Consider the following 17,067-nt stretch of genomic DNA (forward strand, 5'->3'; position numbering starts at 1 on the left):
AAAGAAAGAAAGAAAGAAAGAAAGAAAGAAAGAAAGAAAGAAAGAAAATAAAATAAAATAAAATAAAATAAAATAAAAGCAAAAGTAGTAATAATCTGTACTTATACAATGTCTTCTGCCTAGGAAATCTTAAAATGCTGGAAAAATGCCCATGATGCCTGATAACAAGTCTGTGAAGCTTTATAATTAGAACCACTTTTAGGGCTTTCTTGGGTACAAAAATCATTGTCAGAGTACTGGTCTCCCATCTTATAATCTCTGGTGGGGTCTAATTCATTTTTCCCAATAAAACCTCATTTTTCCTTTGTATCAGGGGGGAAAAGTGAGTATTACAATGTCCATGTCACTTTTTAAGAAATCTGGCAAATTTCTGGGCTTCTAGAACAGAGTGTTCTCTTCTGCATCTAGCTTGGTCTTCATGGCTTTGACTTTGACTTGTCTAGGGAAGTCTACAGTGGGGCCATTTGGCACATGGATTGGCATATATACCTTATATGAGGAATAGGAAAGAGTATCCAGTGTAATGTGCTCTTTTCTTCCTTCAATCTTTGCATACAAGGTGACATCATTTTCATGAGAATCTCCAGGGTCACAAATTCCTCCTGTACAAAACAAAAATTTTAAGTTGTTAACTTAACTGCATCCATAAACAGGTATAGTGTTAGCTTTCAAATAAAAAAAATAACAACAGAAACCAGATGTCACTTAAGAATGACCATAAATAAAGTTAACTAGACCCAAGGAAATAATTTGTAAAGATAGTTCAGAGCCATGCTAAAGATCAAAGACTTGATATCTGGGAAGGCCAAAGTTAACTATTGTGCTTCGTGAGACTGCTCAAATGACGGTCTGCAATGAGCTGTGGAACCTGTCCATATTTTAACCCACATTAAAAAGATGTACTCTGCTTTTTAATAAACTATCGCTTCCTTACATTTAAGGTCTTAATGGCCAAAATTCGGAACCTATTGATAATGGTTTTTTAAAAATGATCAACTATTTCTGAAGTGGTAATATTTAAACTGTTGCACACAGTATGTTCAATAGTTTAGCACATATTTGGTATTTGTATTTTAAATGCAGTTCATCTTACATTTTTCATTTTTACTTCTGGTACCTCATTTGGTTGTCGGAGAGTGCAAACTATAAATATTCTGTATCACTCTACTTTACAGTCAAATGGAACAATGGAACATTAGAACTGAGAAGTAACTAAGATCATCCTGATGACAAAACTGAGTAACAGAACAGGTACCTGAAACTGAAAACCATTCAACTAATTGGTGGAAAAGCCATGAGTCAATGGTATGTCTTTTAGCCCTTGACCCTCTATTCTTTTCACTACTGCATTTAGCCAATAGTCCTTACTATTGCTGGCTTCTATGGACTGTCTGCAGAAACTGGATTTTAAAGGATTACATGTGTAACCAGAAACGTCTCCCCACCTACCATTATCATTCATAACAGCAGCAATCACAATAGCAGGAATGTAGGTATGTACATGGATTTCCTGGAAAATATTCTATCCTTATGGTCCAAAAATTATAACGTTAACTCTTAATTTTATTACTTTTTCAAAAAATGCCCTCCAGTTTTTAAATTAATCACCATTAATGTTAATTTTCATCTATAGGCAATTTCTGCTGCTAATACTCTATGGTGACAGTAAGGCAACCTCAAAACTCTAGAACACCATCTGTAGGAAGAACGAAACAGAGAAAGAGACAAAGAGAAAGAAAGAAAAAGGAAGAGAGGAGAAAAGAAAAAAGAAAAGAAAAAAGAAAAGAAAAGAAAAGAAAGATGGACTGATGGAGCAGTGGGGGAGGGAGAGAAGGAGGAAGGAAAGGAGGAATGTCTAGCTCCATTTCATCGTGGGTTATTGGGGTCGATCAGGAGAAATTGCTAATATGTGATGTTTTAAGTAAGAAAGCTAGACCTTAATTAGCATAAGAAGGATCATAATAACAGAAGTAACTTGGATGGTGGTAGTCATAAAGCATAGAAATATAGCATGTTACACCTGTTAGACATATATAACTTGGCATATAATAAATTTTATTGAGTTAACTAATCTGAAGATATGGTGATAATGTTACCCTCAACCTAACAGATGTTAGGATGTCCTTGTTTAAGGGCAACAAATGGTAGAGAAAACCTTCAGGATTCTGATATCTGCTGTCATAATTTTTAGCATTTCATTACATACTTCTATATTATGGTTAAATATAGCTAGGAAAGTCATCCTAAACGACTGTCTCTGGGGGAAAAGATCTGCATGAAAACTAAATTCCCATGTAAAAAAAAATGTAACTTCTTTATTAAGGACATACTAAAGACTTACAAAAAAGAACAAAGAAAAGGTGAAAAGTCACAGGCAGTGTGGATTTAAGCAACATACCCAGAGACATAGGGACTGAACCATCAGTACTCTCTAATTTCATTGATTTGTTCCCTGTAAATCTCTGCTCTCTTAAGAACAGTTCGTGAACTTCACCTGCCTTTCAGAGGGAGCTGAAACACACTTGAGAGCTCATCCAGCCCAGAATGACAGAAGAAGAAAGTCCAAAAGGAGCCAAGACTTTAAAAGGATGACAGACTTTATCTAAAAGATCCCTCTGGGGGCAATTTATCAGTTCTGTGAAGTTTCTGTGACAGCAGCTCGTACAGAAAGATACAGATTCCTTCTTCAGTTTCATTCGCTTTGATGTATTGTGGAAAGGTATGACTCAAGGGGCATTTTGTACAGCAATTCAAGTATAGAAGATTTCAATAAATACTAGATGGACAGTCAGTTTTAAAATATTTTGAGTCCTGTTTTAAGTAGCTTTTAAGATACTTATTTATATTGGGAAAGTGATTTTGTTATTTACTATGTATAGGGCATTGGGCTTAAGGGAAAATAGGCCCCAACCTCAAAAAATTTGTAATTTAGCAAAGAAAACAAGGTTAATATACACCAAAGAAGGATAATTAGTGGTAAACTGTATTGTGCTGCCATAATTGCAGTCAAAATTCAGAGAAAAGAAATACAGTGTGGGCTATGGGAGATGTTCAATAAATATGTTGAAGGAATAATGAATGAATGATGTACGTTAGGTTATTTTTGTCGTATTCACTGCATTCTGGTTCTAAGAACAGTGTTGGATACTGGCGCTCCATGAATTTCTGTTGAATGAATGAATGAATGTATGAATGAAGGAAACAGACCAGAACCGAATTTTGAAAGTTGAGCAAATTTTCCAGAAATAGGCACAGTAGATGGATATGAACCCAGGGATGAAACCAGGAAGAACATATAGGCAGGGCCAGACAGGAAGGGAGTATGATCTTCCCTAGATTAACAACCAGGCACTGATATTCCTAAGGTGCCATTATAAATTGTCTACCAAATCTTAGATCTCTTCCCATATTGCTTTCTTCTCCATCAGCTACCAAAGTTTTAAAGTCTTTCTACAGGTCCAGTCTTATCTTACCCAATCTTACCCTACTGTTCTGTCCTATTAAATCCTATCCTATGTGAAAACCACCTTTGTTAGATTCTGCTTTCTAAACCTCAAGATCTTAGACCCCATTTCTTTTCTTCCATTTACAGATGAATTTCTTGAAGGAATGGTCCTTTTTCAGTGACACATGTCTTTATTTCTTTTAACTTTACATACCTGGGTTTCCCATGCACCACACCATGGGGGATACTCTCTCCGAAGTCAGTGGGGCGGCTCTCAGCCCCTATCCTGGTTGGCCTCTCTGTGGCATTCCCTGCACTGCTGATCCCCACCCCCAAACCACACTCTTCCCTTCCTTCTTCAGTGCAGAATGGCACCTTCCTCCCACATATCTTTATGTCCTTTCTCAGTATCCTTTGTCAATATATATGCCTTCTACCTTTAACTAGATGAGGGTTCTCACTAAGCCTTTTTCATGCCCTTTGTTTACTCTGCCTTCTGTTTGGGAGAACACAGCAACTCTAGTGGCTCCAACTGTCACCTGTATGCTGACGATTTTCAAATCTGATTCAGACGCTGATGAGAATTTCCACCTTCATATGGCTTTCTGGAAGCCTCAACCTCAACACATCTAATGTCAGAATCTTCTAGTCCATATTTACTCTTTATTTATTTTTGGACATTTCCTATTTCAGGAAATGGTACCATTCTTCTACTCACCCAAGAAAGAAATCTCTGTCCTTTCCAATATTGTTCTCATAATCCCCATAGTCACTTGGGTGTGAACCTCAATTGTTGGTTCCTTCTCTTCAGCTACTTATTTTCTGTTCCCTCCTTCACATTCTTACCACTGTCACTGCCATATTCTTTTGTTGCTTGGACTAGAGCAATAGTCTCCTAACTTAGTGTTGCCAGATAAAATACATTCCATGAACAATATTTATACAAAAAATTATTTGTTCTTTATCTGAAATTCAGATTTAAATAAGTAGAGGGGACTAAGAGGTACAAACTTCCAGTTATAAAATAAATAAGTCATGAGGATAAAAAGTACAGCATAGGGAATATAGTAAAAAATATTGTAATAATTGTATGGTGACAGATGGTAACTAAAATCATCATAGGAATTATTTTTAAATGAAACTATCGAATCACTATGATGTACACTTGAAACTAATAGGATATTGTATGTCAATTATACCTCAATTTAAAAAAAATTTAAAAAGCTATTTTGTTTTTCTTCCTTTCACTCTGGCAACCCTACCTAACCTTAACTGGTCTCCTGTTCTCTAATTTCTGACCATTTCAGTCTTTCCTTCACACTTGTGCCAGAGTTATCTTTCTAAAACACAGATGAGAATGTGTCACAGAACTGACAGAAATCATCTGATGGCTGCATGCTGCCTAGAGAAAGAGAATCTGAACTCCTCTTAGTTGATATTAAAGAAAACCACCACTCGTCTCCAGTTCCCTTTTCCTGCTCCCCTTCTATCCTTCCATTCAGTTATACTGGGAAAATTCACCTGCCTCAAACATGTCATGCAAATTTATAATTGCTTTTTTTTTCCCCAAAAATACTGGCTTTTCTTGGCATTTTCTTCTCCCTTCAAACCCTTAAATTTTTAAAAATATTCTTGGAGGATCCTGGAAAGATGGCGGCGTAGGAGGACGCTGGGCTCACCCCACGTCCTGCTGATCACTTACATTCCACCTACACCTGCCTAAATAACCCAGAAAACCGCCAGAAGACTAGCAGAATGGAGTCTCAGAGCCAAGTGCAGATGAGAGGCCCACGGAAGAAGGTAGGAAGGGTGGAGAGGCGGTGCACGCTCCACGGACTGGCCAGAGGTAGCCGGGCAGAGGGGCAGCCCGCCGGCCAAGCAGAGCCCCTAGTCTGGCTTGCAAAAGCGGAGGGGCCGGACTGAGTGTGTTCCGACAGCAAGAGGGACTTGACATCTGGAAGGTTATGAGCTAACAGCTCTGCCCGGAGAACGGGAGGGCTGGAGGACAACGGGAGGGAGAGTTGTTGAGCCCTGGACGACAGAGCTCAGCTTGGCGGGGAACAAAGGCGTTCGCCAGCGCCATCTCCCTCGCCCATCCCCCAGCTAAAATCCCAAAGGGAACCAGTTCCCGACAGGGAACTTGCTTGCACCGTGCAAACACCCAACGCTGTGCTTCTGTGGATCCATCCCTCCGGCAGGTCTGACTCCCTCCTGGTGCTACAGGGCCCCTCCCGAAGTGGATCTCCAAAGGAAAAGCGAGCTGAGCCTGCCCCTCCCGCCCCTGTGCACCTTGCAGATCCACCCCAGCTAATACACCAGATCCCCAGCACCACAAGCCTGGCAGTGTGCAAGTAGCCCAGACGGGCCACACCACCCCACAGTGAATCCCGCCCCTAGGAGAGGGGAAGAGAAGGCACACACCAGTCTGACTGTGGCCCCAGCGGTGGGCTGGGGGCAGACATCAGGTCTGACTGCGGCCCCGCCCACCAATGCAAGTTGTTCAAGACAGCACAGGGGAAGTGCCCCGCAGTCCCACACCACTCCAGGGACTATCCAAAATGATGAAACGGAAGAATTCCCCTCAGAAAAACGTCCAGGAAATAACAACAGCTAACGAACTGATCAGAAATGATTTAAACAATATAACAGAAAGTGAATTTAGAATAATAGTCCTAAAATTAATCTCTGGGCTTGAAAACAGTATAAAGGACAGCAGAGAATCTCTTGCTACAGAGATCAAGGGACTAAGGAACAGCCAGGAGTAGCTAAAAAATGCTATCAATGAGTTGCAAAATAAAATGGAGACAACTACGGCTCGGATTGAAGAGGCAGAGGAGAGAATAGGTGAACTAGAAGATAAAATTATGGAAAAAGAAGAAGTCGAGAAAAAGAGATAAAATCCAGAGTATGAGGGGAAAATTAGAGAACTAAGTGATGCACTAAAGAGAAATAATCTACGCATAATTGGTATTCCAGAGGAGGAAGAGAGAGGGAAAGGTGCTGAAAGGTGTACTTGAAGAAATAATAGCTGAGAAATTCCCGGATCTAGGGAAGGAAAAAGCCATTGAAATCCAAGAGGCACAGAGAACTCCCTTCAGACGTAACTTGAATGGATCTTCTGCATGACATATCATAGTGAAACTGGCAAAATACAAGGATAAAGAGAAAATTGTGAAAGCAGCTAGAGATAAATGTGCTCTAACATATAAAGGGAGACCTATAAGACTCATGACCGATCTCTCTACTGAAACTTGGCAAGCCAGAAAGGAATGGCAGGAGATCTTCAATGTGGTGAACAGAAAAAATATGCAGCAAGAATCCTTTATCCAGGAAGTCTGTCATTTAGAATAGAAGGAGAGATAAAGGTCTTCCCAAACAAACAAAAACTGAAGGAATTCATCACCACTAAACCAGTCCTACAAGAGATCCTAAGGAGGATCCTGTGAGACAAAGTACCAGAGACATTGCTAAAGCATGAAACCTACAGACATCACAATGACTCTAAACCCATATCTTTCTATAATAACACTGAATGTAAATGGACTAAATGCGCCAACCAAAAGACATAGGGTATCAGAATGGATAAAAAAACAAGACCCATCTATTTGCTGTCTACAAGAGACTTATTTTAGATCTGAGGACACCTTCAGATTGAGAGTGAGGGGATGGAGAACTATTTATCATGCCACTGGAAGTCAAAAGAAAGCTGGAGTAGCCATACTTATATCAGACAAACTAGACTTTAAATTAAAGGCTGTAACAAGAGATGAAGAAGGGCATTCTATAATAATCACAGGGTCTATCCATCAAGAAGAGCTAACAATTATATTTGTCTATGCGCCGAATATGGGAGTCCCCAAATATATAAAACAATTACTCACAAACATAAGCAACCTTATTGATAAGAATGTGGTAATTGCAGGGGACTTTAACACTCCACTTACAGAAATGGATAGATCATCTAGACACACGGTCAATAAAGAAACAAGGGCCCTGAATGAGACATTGGATCAGATGGACTTGACAGATATATTTAGAACTCTGCATCCCAAAGCAACAGAATATACTTTCTTCTCGAGTGCACACGGAACATTCTCCAAGATAGATCACACACTGGGTCACAAAACAGGCCTTCATAAGTATACAAGAATTGAGATCATACCATGCATACTTTCAGACCACAATGCTATGAAGCTTGAAATCAACCACAGGAAAAAGTCTGGAAAACCTCCAAAAGCATGGAGGTTAAAGAACACCCTACTAACGAATGAGTGGGTCAACCAGGCAATTCGAGAAGAAATTAAAAAATATATGGAAACAAACGAAAATGAAAATACAACAATCCAAACGCTTTGGGATGCAGCGAAGGCAGTCCTGAGAGGAAAATACATTGCAATCCAGGCCTATCTCAAGAAACAAGAAAAATCCCAAATACAAAATCTAACAGCACACCTAAAGGAAACAGAAGCAGAACAGCAAAGATAGCCTAAATCCAGCAGAAGAAGGGAAATAATAAAGATCAGAGCAGAAATAAACAATATAGAATCTAAAAACACTGTAGAGCAGATCAACGAAACCAAGAGTTGGTTTTTTGGAAAAATAAAATTGATAAACCTCTAGCCAGTCTTCTTAAAAAGAAAAGGGAGATGACCCAAATAGATAAAATCATGAATGAAAATGGAATTATTACAACCAATCCCTCAGAGATACAAGCAATTATCAGGGAATACTATGAAAAATTATATGCCAACAAGCTGGACAACCTGGAAGAAATGGACAAATTCCTAAACACCCACACGCTTCCAAAACTCAATCAGGAAGAAATAGAAAGCTTGAACAGACCCATAACCAGTGAAGAAATTGAATCAGTCATCAAAAATCTCCCAACAAATAAGAGTCCAGGACCAGATGGCTTCCCAGGGGAGTTCTACCAGACGTTTAAAGCAGAGATAATACCTATCCTTCTCAAGCTATTCCAAGAAATAGAAAGGGAAGGAAAACTTCCAGACTCATTCTATGAAGCCAGCATTACTTTGATTCCTAAACCAGACAGAGACCCAGTAAAAAAAGAGAACTACAGGCCAATATCCCTGATGAATATGGATGCAAAAATTCTCAATAAGATAGTAGCAAATCGAATTCAACAGCATATAAAAAGAATTATTCACCATGGTCAAGTGGGATTCATTCCTGGGATGCAGGGCTGGTTCAACATTTGCAAATCAATCGATGTGATACATCACATTAATAAAAGAAAAGATAAGAACCATATGATTCTGTCAATCGATGCAGAAAAGGCCTTTGACAAAATTCAGCAACTTTCTTAATAAAAACCCTTGAGACAGTCGGGATAGAACGAACATACTTAAAGATCACAAAAGCCATTTATGAAAAGCCCACAGCTAACATCATCCTCAATGGGGAAAAACCGAGAGCTTTTTCCCTGAGATCAGGAACACGACAGGGATGTCCACCTCACCGCTGTTGTTTAACATAGTGTTGGAAGTTCTAGCATCAGCAATCAGACAACAAAAGGAAATCAAAAGCATCAAAATTGGCAAAGATGAAGTTAAGCTTTCACTTTTTGCAGATGACATGATATTATACATGAAAAATCTGATGGACTCCACCAGAAGTCTGCTAGAACTGATACATGAATTTAGCAAAGTTGCAGGATACAAAATCAATGTACAGAAATCAGTTGCATTCTTATACACTAATAACGAAGCAACAGAAAGACAAATAAAGAAACGGATCCCATTCACAATTGCACCAAGAAGCATAAAATACCTAGGAATAAATCTAACCAAAGATGTAAAAGATCTGTATGCTGAAAACTATAGAAAGGTTATGAAGGAAATTGAAGAAGATATAAAGAAATGGAAAAACATTCTGTGCTCATGGATTGGAAGAATAAATATTGTCAAAATGTCAATACTACCCAAAGCTATCTACACATTCAATGCAATCCCAATCAAAATTGCACCAGCATTCTTCTCGAAACTAGAACAAGCAATCCTAAAATTCATACGGAACCACAAAAGGCCCTGAATAGCCAAAGTAATTTTGAAGAAGATGACCAAAGCAGGAGGCATCTCAATCCCAGACTTTAGCCTCTACCACAAAGCTGTAATCATCAAGACAGCATGGTATTGGCACAAAAACAGACACATAGACCAATGGAATAGAATAGAAACCCCAGAACTAGACCCTCAAAAGTATGGCCAACTAATCTTTGACAAAGAAGGAAAGAATATGCAATGGAAAAAGACAGTCTCTTTAACAAATGGTGCTGGGAGAACTGGACAGCAACATGCAGAAGATTGAAACTAGACCACTTTCTCACACCATTCACAAAAATAAACTCAAAATGGATAAAGGACCTGAATGTGAGACAGGAAACCATCAAAACCCTAAAGGAGAAAGCAGGAAAAGACCTCTCTGACCTCAGCCATAGCAATTTCTTACTTGACACATCCCCAAAGGCAAGGGAATTAAAAGCAAAAATGAACTACTGGGACCTTATAAAGATAAAAAGCTTCTGTACAGCAAAGGAAACAACCAACAAAACTAAAAGGCAACCAACGGAATGGGAAAAGATATTTGCAAATGACGTATCGGACAAAGGGCTAGTATCCAAAATCTATAAAGAGTTCACCAAACTCCACACCCGAAAAACAAATAACCCAGTGAAGAAATGGGCAGAAAACATGAATACACACTTCTCTAAAGAAGACATCTGGATGGCCAACAGGCACATGAAAAGATGCTCAATGTCGCTCCTCATCAGGGAAATACAAACCAAAACCACACTCAGATATCACCTCACGCCAGTCAGAGTGGCCAAAATGAACAAATCAGGAGACTGTAGATGCTGGAGAGGATGTGGAGAAACGGGAACCCTCTTGCACTGTTGGTGGGAATGCAAACTGGTGCAGCTGCTCTGGAAAACAGTGTGGAGGTTCCTCAAAAAATTAAAAATAGACCTACCCTATGACCCAGCAATAGCACTGCTAGGAATTTACCCAAGGGATACAGGAGTACTGATGCATAGGGGCACTTGTACCCCAATGTTTATAGCAGCACTCTCAACAATAGCCAAATTATGGAAAGAGCCTAAATGTCCATCAACTGATGAATGGATAAAGAAATTGTGGTTTATATACACAATGGAGTACTACGTGGCAATGAGAAAGAATGAAATATGGCCCTTTGTAGCAACATGGATGGAACTGGAGAGTGTGATGCTAAGTGAAATAAGCCATACAAAGAAAGACAGATACCATATGTTTTCACTCTTATGTGGATCCTGAGAAACTTAACAGAAACCCATGGGGGAGGGGAAGGAAAAAAAAAAAAGAGGTTAGAGTGGGAGAGAGCCAAAGCATAAGAGACTCTGAAAAACTGAGAACAAACTGAGGGTTGATGGGGGGTGGGAGGGAGGGGTGGGTGGGTGATGGGTATTGAGGAGGACACCTTTTGGGATGAGCACTGGGTGTTGTATGGAAACCAATTTGACAATAAACTTCATATATTGAAAAAAAAATAAATTGGTACTTGAATCAATAAAAAAAAAATAAAAATATTCTTAACTCTTCATTTTTAAATATGACTCTAAACTATCCCATTCATATAATGGCAGAAGTGTAAGGACAGATTTTTTTATATTATAATTTTTATTCTGACTTTTGTATAAAATAAAATGTCCCCTTATTTCCCTGTTTTTTGAGAGAACTATCATCTTCCTTTTGCAGCTATTCCTTAGGTGTAAGTTATAATTTTTTTGTGTGTTTAAAGTTTTTATTCAAATATAATGAACACTGTTCTATTAGTTTCATATCCCTTAAGGTTTAAATTATGTCCATTCTTCAAGGACAAGTTCAAATGCCATCTCCCTCATGAAATGTTGCTCTTCATATCCCTCAGCTGAAGTGACCTACAGTGTCCTTGGCACTGCCATAGCATCTTCATTTCATTACAGCCCATTACATTCTCTTTGTAAAAAATATTTTTAATGTTTATTTTTGAGAGAGATAGAGAGACACACACAGAGTGCGAGTGGGGGAGGGGCAGAAAGAGAGGAAGGCACAGATTTCAAAGTAGAGTCCAGGCTCCGAGCTATCAGCACAGAGCCTGATGCAGGGCTCGAACTCATGGACCATAAGATCATGACCTAAGCGAAAGTCGGACACTTAACCAACTGAGCTACCCAGGCGCCCCTACATTCTTTCTCTTTTTGTAAAAAAAAATTTAAATTCCAGGAGCGCCTGGGTGGCTCAGTCGGTTAAGGTTCTGATCTTGGTTTCAGCTCAGGCCACAAATTCATGGTTTGTACTGAGCCCTGCATTGGGCTCTGTGCTGACAGCAAAGAGCCTGCTTGGGATTCTCTCTCTCCCTCTCTGCCCCTCCCCTATTCATGTTCTCTAACTCTCTCTCTCAAAATAAATAAAATAAACATTTTATTTAAAATCTCAGTGTAGTTAACATAGTGATAAATTAGTTTCAGGTGTATAATATAGTGATTCAACACTTCTGTACAACACCTGGTGCTCATCATGACAAGTGCCCTCCTTAATCCCCATGACCTACTTAGCCCATCTGCCCACTCACCTCCCCTCTGGTTAACCATCAATTTGTTCTCTGTAATTAAGAGTCTGTTTCTTCCTTTGTCTCTTTTTCCTTTGCTCGTTTGAGTCTTAAATTCCACGTATGAGTGAAATCATATGGTAATTGTCTATCTCTGACTTTTAGATGTTACTTGTGGGCAAGGGATCTAAGTAATTTTTATAAATATATAAAAAAGGTATATTGGTCTTACCTATTTTCATTAAGCAATGTGTTTTAACCCATTTTTAAAAGTTTATTCATTTTGAAAGGTAGAGGGGAAGGAAAGGTAGAGAGGATCCCAAGAAGGTTTTGTGCTGTTAACACTGAGCCCCATGTGGGGCTTGAACTCATGAACCTTGAGATCATGATCTGAGCTTAAATCAAGAGTCAAACGCTTAACCAACTGAGCCACCCAAGCACCCCAATTGGGCACTGTTTTAAGGGACTTGCATGTATTCATTCATTGATCAGATGAATGAATCTGAGATTCAGGTGCCACTATTACCCTCAATTGTATTCCCCACATATCCTAGCTTGGTGCTCTATATTCAGTCGCAATTCATTAATTTTTTAAATAAAATGGAGATGCTTTTATTTGGGATAATGTATTTTAGGCTCATTCAGATGAGTTTTTTTCCTCATTGTCAATATTATTTTAATTGCTTCATTAATAATCTGCTTTGTTTCCAAAAGAATTAAAGATGACTAAATCTTTTCTACAAAGGCACTTATATAAACATGATGATGTCTTACAAAGGCACTGAATTGGATTGATGTAGCACAATCTACTATGAAAAAAAGCAAGAATTCAAATATATTATGTGAAAAATGGTGAAAAGGTTAAATGCTTAAAATTAGAAGTACTGACATGCTGAATGTTTATTACAACTTTTTTGAGGGGAGGGTTAAGGTTTCCCAGGAATCTCTCTTCATAAAATGAGAGCCACTTTGAATTCTAATTAGGTAAAGAAAATGAACTCTGGGTCTTTCAATATACAAACCATTTCAGAGTCAAGGTGGGGCTATCCTTAATGTATGAAGATGACATTATCATATTTTATATCCACAACTTCCCTGTTATCAAACAGATCATCATTAAAAATGAAGTAGTATCAAGCAGCCAGTGTTTCAGAGCATGACATAATCTACAGTTTCCCATATCACTCCAAGCTGTGGGAAGCAAGGAATGTATGAGAGAAATAAACAGCCAGTGCTGAAGCCTGGACTCAGGGGGCCTGTTTGTCCTGATGAACTGACATCTTTGCAAGTAAGTTCAAAGGTGGTAAATGTTTATTTCCTCTTTCACTTCCAGATGTTGCCTGTGCTTTTCCAGTCAATCAACAAGGAAGGCATGTGACACCTACTCACATTTCTGGAAGGACATTCAGCGAGAGAATATGTAACTAACATGATACATTTGAGAGGTCCCACATTTCAATGCGCTAATTCTTCCCTGGGTGTTTTTCTAAATGTTTACCCACTTATTTGTTCTACAATAATCTGGAGGAAAAAAACACAACAACTTCTAAACACTTTCTCTGGGTGTTTGCCACATATTAGAAAGTTGAGAGTATTATTAAAGTATTATAAACTTGTTTCTTGGCTTCCCACAAAAAAAAAAAAAAACAGTTATGCAATGATGATATATCCATGGAAACAAATGACTTGCCTTGATGATTGTTTCTGGGGGAAGCCAGGGACTTTGGACAAAGGAGTTAATTTGTTCTCAGCTTCTCTCCCGTTGTCTTTTCAGCTATGACCACTGAGGGAGAGGTGGAGTGAAGGCATTTATCTCCAGGCCTATTAAGGCATGCCAGGACCAGTTCTCTTATAGGATGGTTCCAGCAGGGCTGGCCTGAAGCTGGTGTGAGCTTTTGCTCATCCAGTAGAACTCATATTTCATGAATTTCATTTTATGTTGTTAGACAACAATCTTACTTCCACAGGAATAGGGGCTGGCCTGGATTCTGCCTTAGGTCAACAAAATCTGTTCAAAATGTACCTACCCATAACAAAGTAAAATCTCAGGTTCCCATAGCCGGTGGTGTCCATATATGGGGTGCATAATTTCCTTTCTCCATCTTTGAGGAAGACCATTGATAAACCTGATTCTACTGTTCCACATTCTGTACCAATGACAGCTCCCAAGATGTCCCACCTTAAAAAAAAATGAGAATCATTAACAGTTGGAATACTAAGTCAAAGTTTTATAGAGTATAACATTTTATTTTTAATGAGGAACATTTACTTAGTAATTAATGATTCTGAAATAGAGATGTGGTACAACAGATCTTAAGTAATGAACAGACTTTTAAACCATCACAATTATGATTTTTCTGTAGAAGGATACATTTAATCAGTATTACATATAGTACGTCTACTACATGATAGTCTTTATTCTCAAGGTACTTAGAATCAAGATGGGGGGTCAAATTTGAACTAAGGAAATAAGGAACCAGAAAAAACAGTATCATAAAATTATAAGCATTTGTATTTTGCACATTAAAAATTAGTTATAGAATGTGAAGTGGTAAAAGTGGCAAGAGTATAGCAAGTTTTCCAAAGAAGAAAAGAGTTAAACTAAATCATGTCAATATATATATATATTCAGATATACAGAGGAGAATAAAAATATCTAATATTTTTAAACTCATTTCTCCTTAGTATTTATTTCTGGTCATGTCTAATCTGGACATGGCTATTCACACAACTCACTTTCCCATGGATGGAGGAAACTAGGACACACAGAGGTAAGCAGCTTGCCTAAGGCCAACTGCTGTTTAGCTCTAAAATTGAGATCTTCTGTATCTCAGTTTGGTGTTATTTTAGTAGTTACAATTCTAAAGACTGTACTATGTCAGGATGATTATATTGAACCATTTTAAGTTTATAATATATTTAGAACCAAGATGTTTAGGAAATACCCATTTTTTTAACAGGTTATATTAATCATTCAAGAAACTCAAAAACGGGGCGCCTGGGTGGTGCAGTCGGTTAAGCGTCCGACTTCAGCCAGGTCACAATCTCGCGGTCCGTGAGTTCGAGCCCCGCATTGGGCTCTGGGCTGATGGCTCAGAGCCTGGAGCCTGTTTCCAATTCTGTGTCTCCCTCTCTCTCTGCCCCTCCCCTGTTCATGCTCTGTCTCTCTCTGTCCCAAAAATAAATAAACGTTGAAAAAAAAAATTAAAATAAAAAAAAAAAAGAAACTCAAAAACAACTTTGTGAAGCAGCTCTTAATAGTGCTGGACCACTGTAAATTAACAACGAACCTCTCTTGACTCATACAAGAAAATTTCACACTGGTTCATTGGTCTTTTACTTGCTCCATTTATCCCAATTAAACCACTCAGCCTACTGATCCACAAAGCAAGTTAAGGTTATAAATGATGCATATGATGACTCCTTTTAGGCTTTATTTTTAAAGTGAAAAATTGAATTGAAAAGATGGAATTGTCATGGACTCAAAGAACCTTCTCTATTCAAGTGAAAAATGAGATTAGTAGTCTTTTTCTCATTATCAGTTGTGAATGAGTAACTCTTCTAGATGAATCTAAATGAATTATTTTCAAGACATCTACCACAGACAGAGCTGTGTGAGATATGTTCAGACTATATGTTTTTTTCAATCTTTATTTTAAAGTCCAATATATTTAATTTTACTCTATATTAGTCTTTATTTCTCCCACTCTAACTATTGGCAGATAAAAAGTGAAGTTATTTTCTTTAGAAACCCAAATATTTATAATCAAGTGAAATGGTACGTTTAGTCTGCTTTGAAGAGAAAGAAGCAGAGATAAATCTAAAAAATCATTTTGTAAGAGTGTCAGTGATTTGAATAAATTATCTTACATTTATTAAAAATTCAGTAGAAGCCTGTTGTAGCACAAGCTCATTCTTTTATGAATTTGTATAAATACTGGGTCAAGCTTAGTTGGAGACAAAGTACCCCTGAGGGACCGCAGAGGAAGCCTTCCACTCCCCGCACTTCAGAGTCCAGATTGGTAAGGGTGCAAAGTTGTGGGTCTTTTCTAGTTACAAAAATGATATGGTCCCCGGCCGTTTCTTAATAATTACATGAAGTAAAATTATAACATATCCAAATCTTTGAGGCCAGGAGTGGTATTTGAAGAGTTGTATAGTTTTAGCAGTATCTTCGAAGGCATGACAATTTCCCTTTTGTATGGTTTAAATTATGTTTTCCTGAGGTAAATGTGGTTGTATGTGAACTGCATTTGAAGGAACGTCTGCCTACAGGGGAGACACCTCTGCAACACAGCAATTTATATTTATGCTTTGATGAGTAACTCAAAAAAAAGAACCCTATATTATTATAAATACAGTCATATCTATTATTTATAATAGAGTGTGTTGAAGTTGGAATACAGAAAAAAAAGTGTAATAATCAATAAAATGCCTTAAGGTAAGTCTGTTCCTTAGATATAGCAAGGTCACAATGATGTTTAATTTAGGTTTTTAAAGTATGACTTTCCACTATTGTGTCAAAAAATGAGGAATATTTTTGTAAGCAAAGATAATTTAAAGAAGTTTCTTAGCTGGAAACCTCTCTATCACCTATGTTGGAGTGCTTTGAGAATAGAATTAATTATGTTTTAATCAGCTCATAGTTTAATATTTTTAAGAACGATATGAGAGAGTAGAAATTAAATCTTTTCACACAAAAAAGATAAATGTTAGGTGATGAATGTGTTAATTAACTGGATGGAGGGAGTTCTTTCACAACATATACACATATCACCACGATGCACACTTTCATTTCTCACAACTTTTTGTCAGTGATACCTGAGGAAAGCTGAAATTAAAAAATATTTCCTTTATAAACTTAAAAAAAGAATGAGATCTATTCTTTGAAGGGCAATTTGGTAGTTAACTATCAAAATGAGAATTACATACATACATGTACGTATATGTACCCATACGTATCCAATTCTCTAGTTTCCCTTTTCTCTTTTAGATATTTATCTTTCTTTTTTTTTAATATTTATTTATTTTTGAGA

The 17,067-nt window shown here is 37.8% G+C and overlaps 1 protein-coding gene across 3 annotated transcripts in view; it reads right to left on the bottom strand.

The window, feature by feature from the left end:
* The window catches only part of RELN (reelin), a 532,794-nt gene that overhangs the window by 179,173 nt on the left and 336,554 nt on the right, over window positions 1–17,067 (bottom strand). For all 3 annotated transcript variants that reach the window (XM_040472867.1, XM_040472866.1, XM_040472865.1), the window contains exons 12-13: window positions 14,059–14,210; window positions 490–602 (exon numbers count right to left, since the gene is read on the bottom strand). In XM_040472867.1, coding sequence (XP_040328801.1) covers window positions 490–602; window positions 14,059–14,210 — 265 coding nt within the window. The remainder of the gene's footprint in view (window positions 1–489; window positions 603–14,058; window positions 14,211–17,067) is intronic.

This window comes from Herpailurus yagouaroundi, unplaced genomic scaffold, assembly GCF_014898765.1.
Source record: "Herpailurus yagouaroundi ecotype Mexico unplaced genomic scaffold, PumYag 100, whole genome shotgun sequence".
Lineage (NCBI taxonomy): Eukaryota > Metazoa > Chordata > Mammalia > Carnivora > Felidae > Herpailurus > Herpailurus yagouaroundi.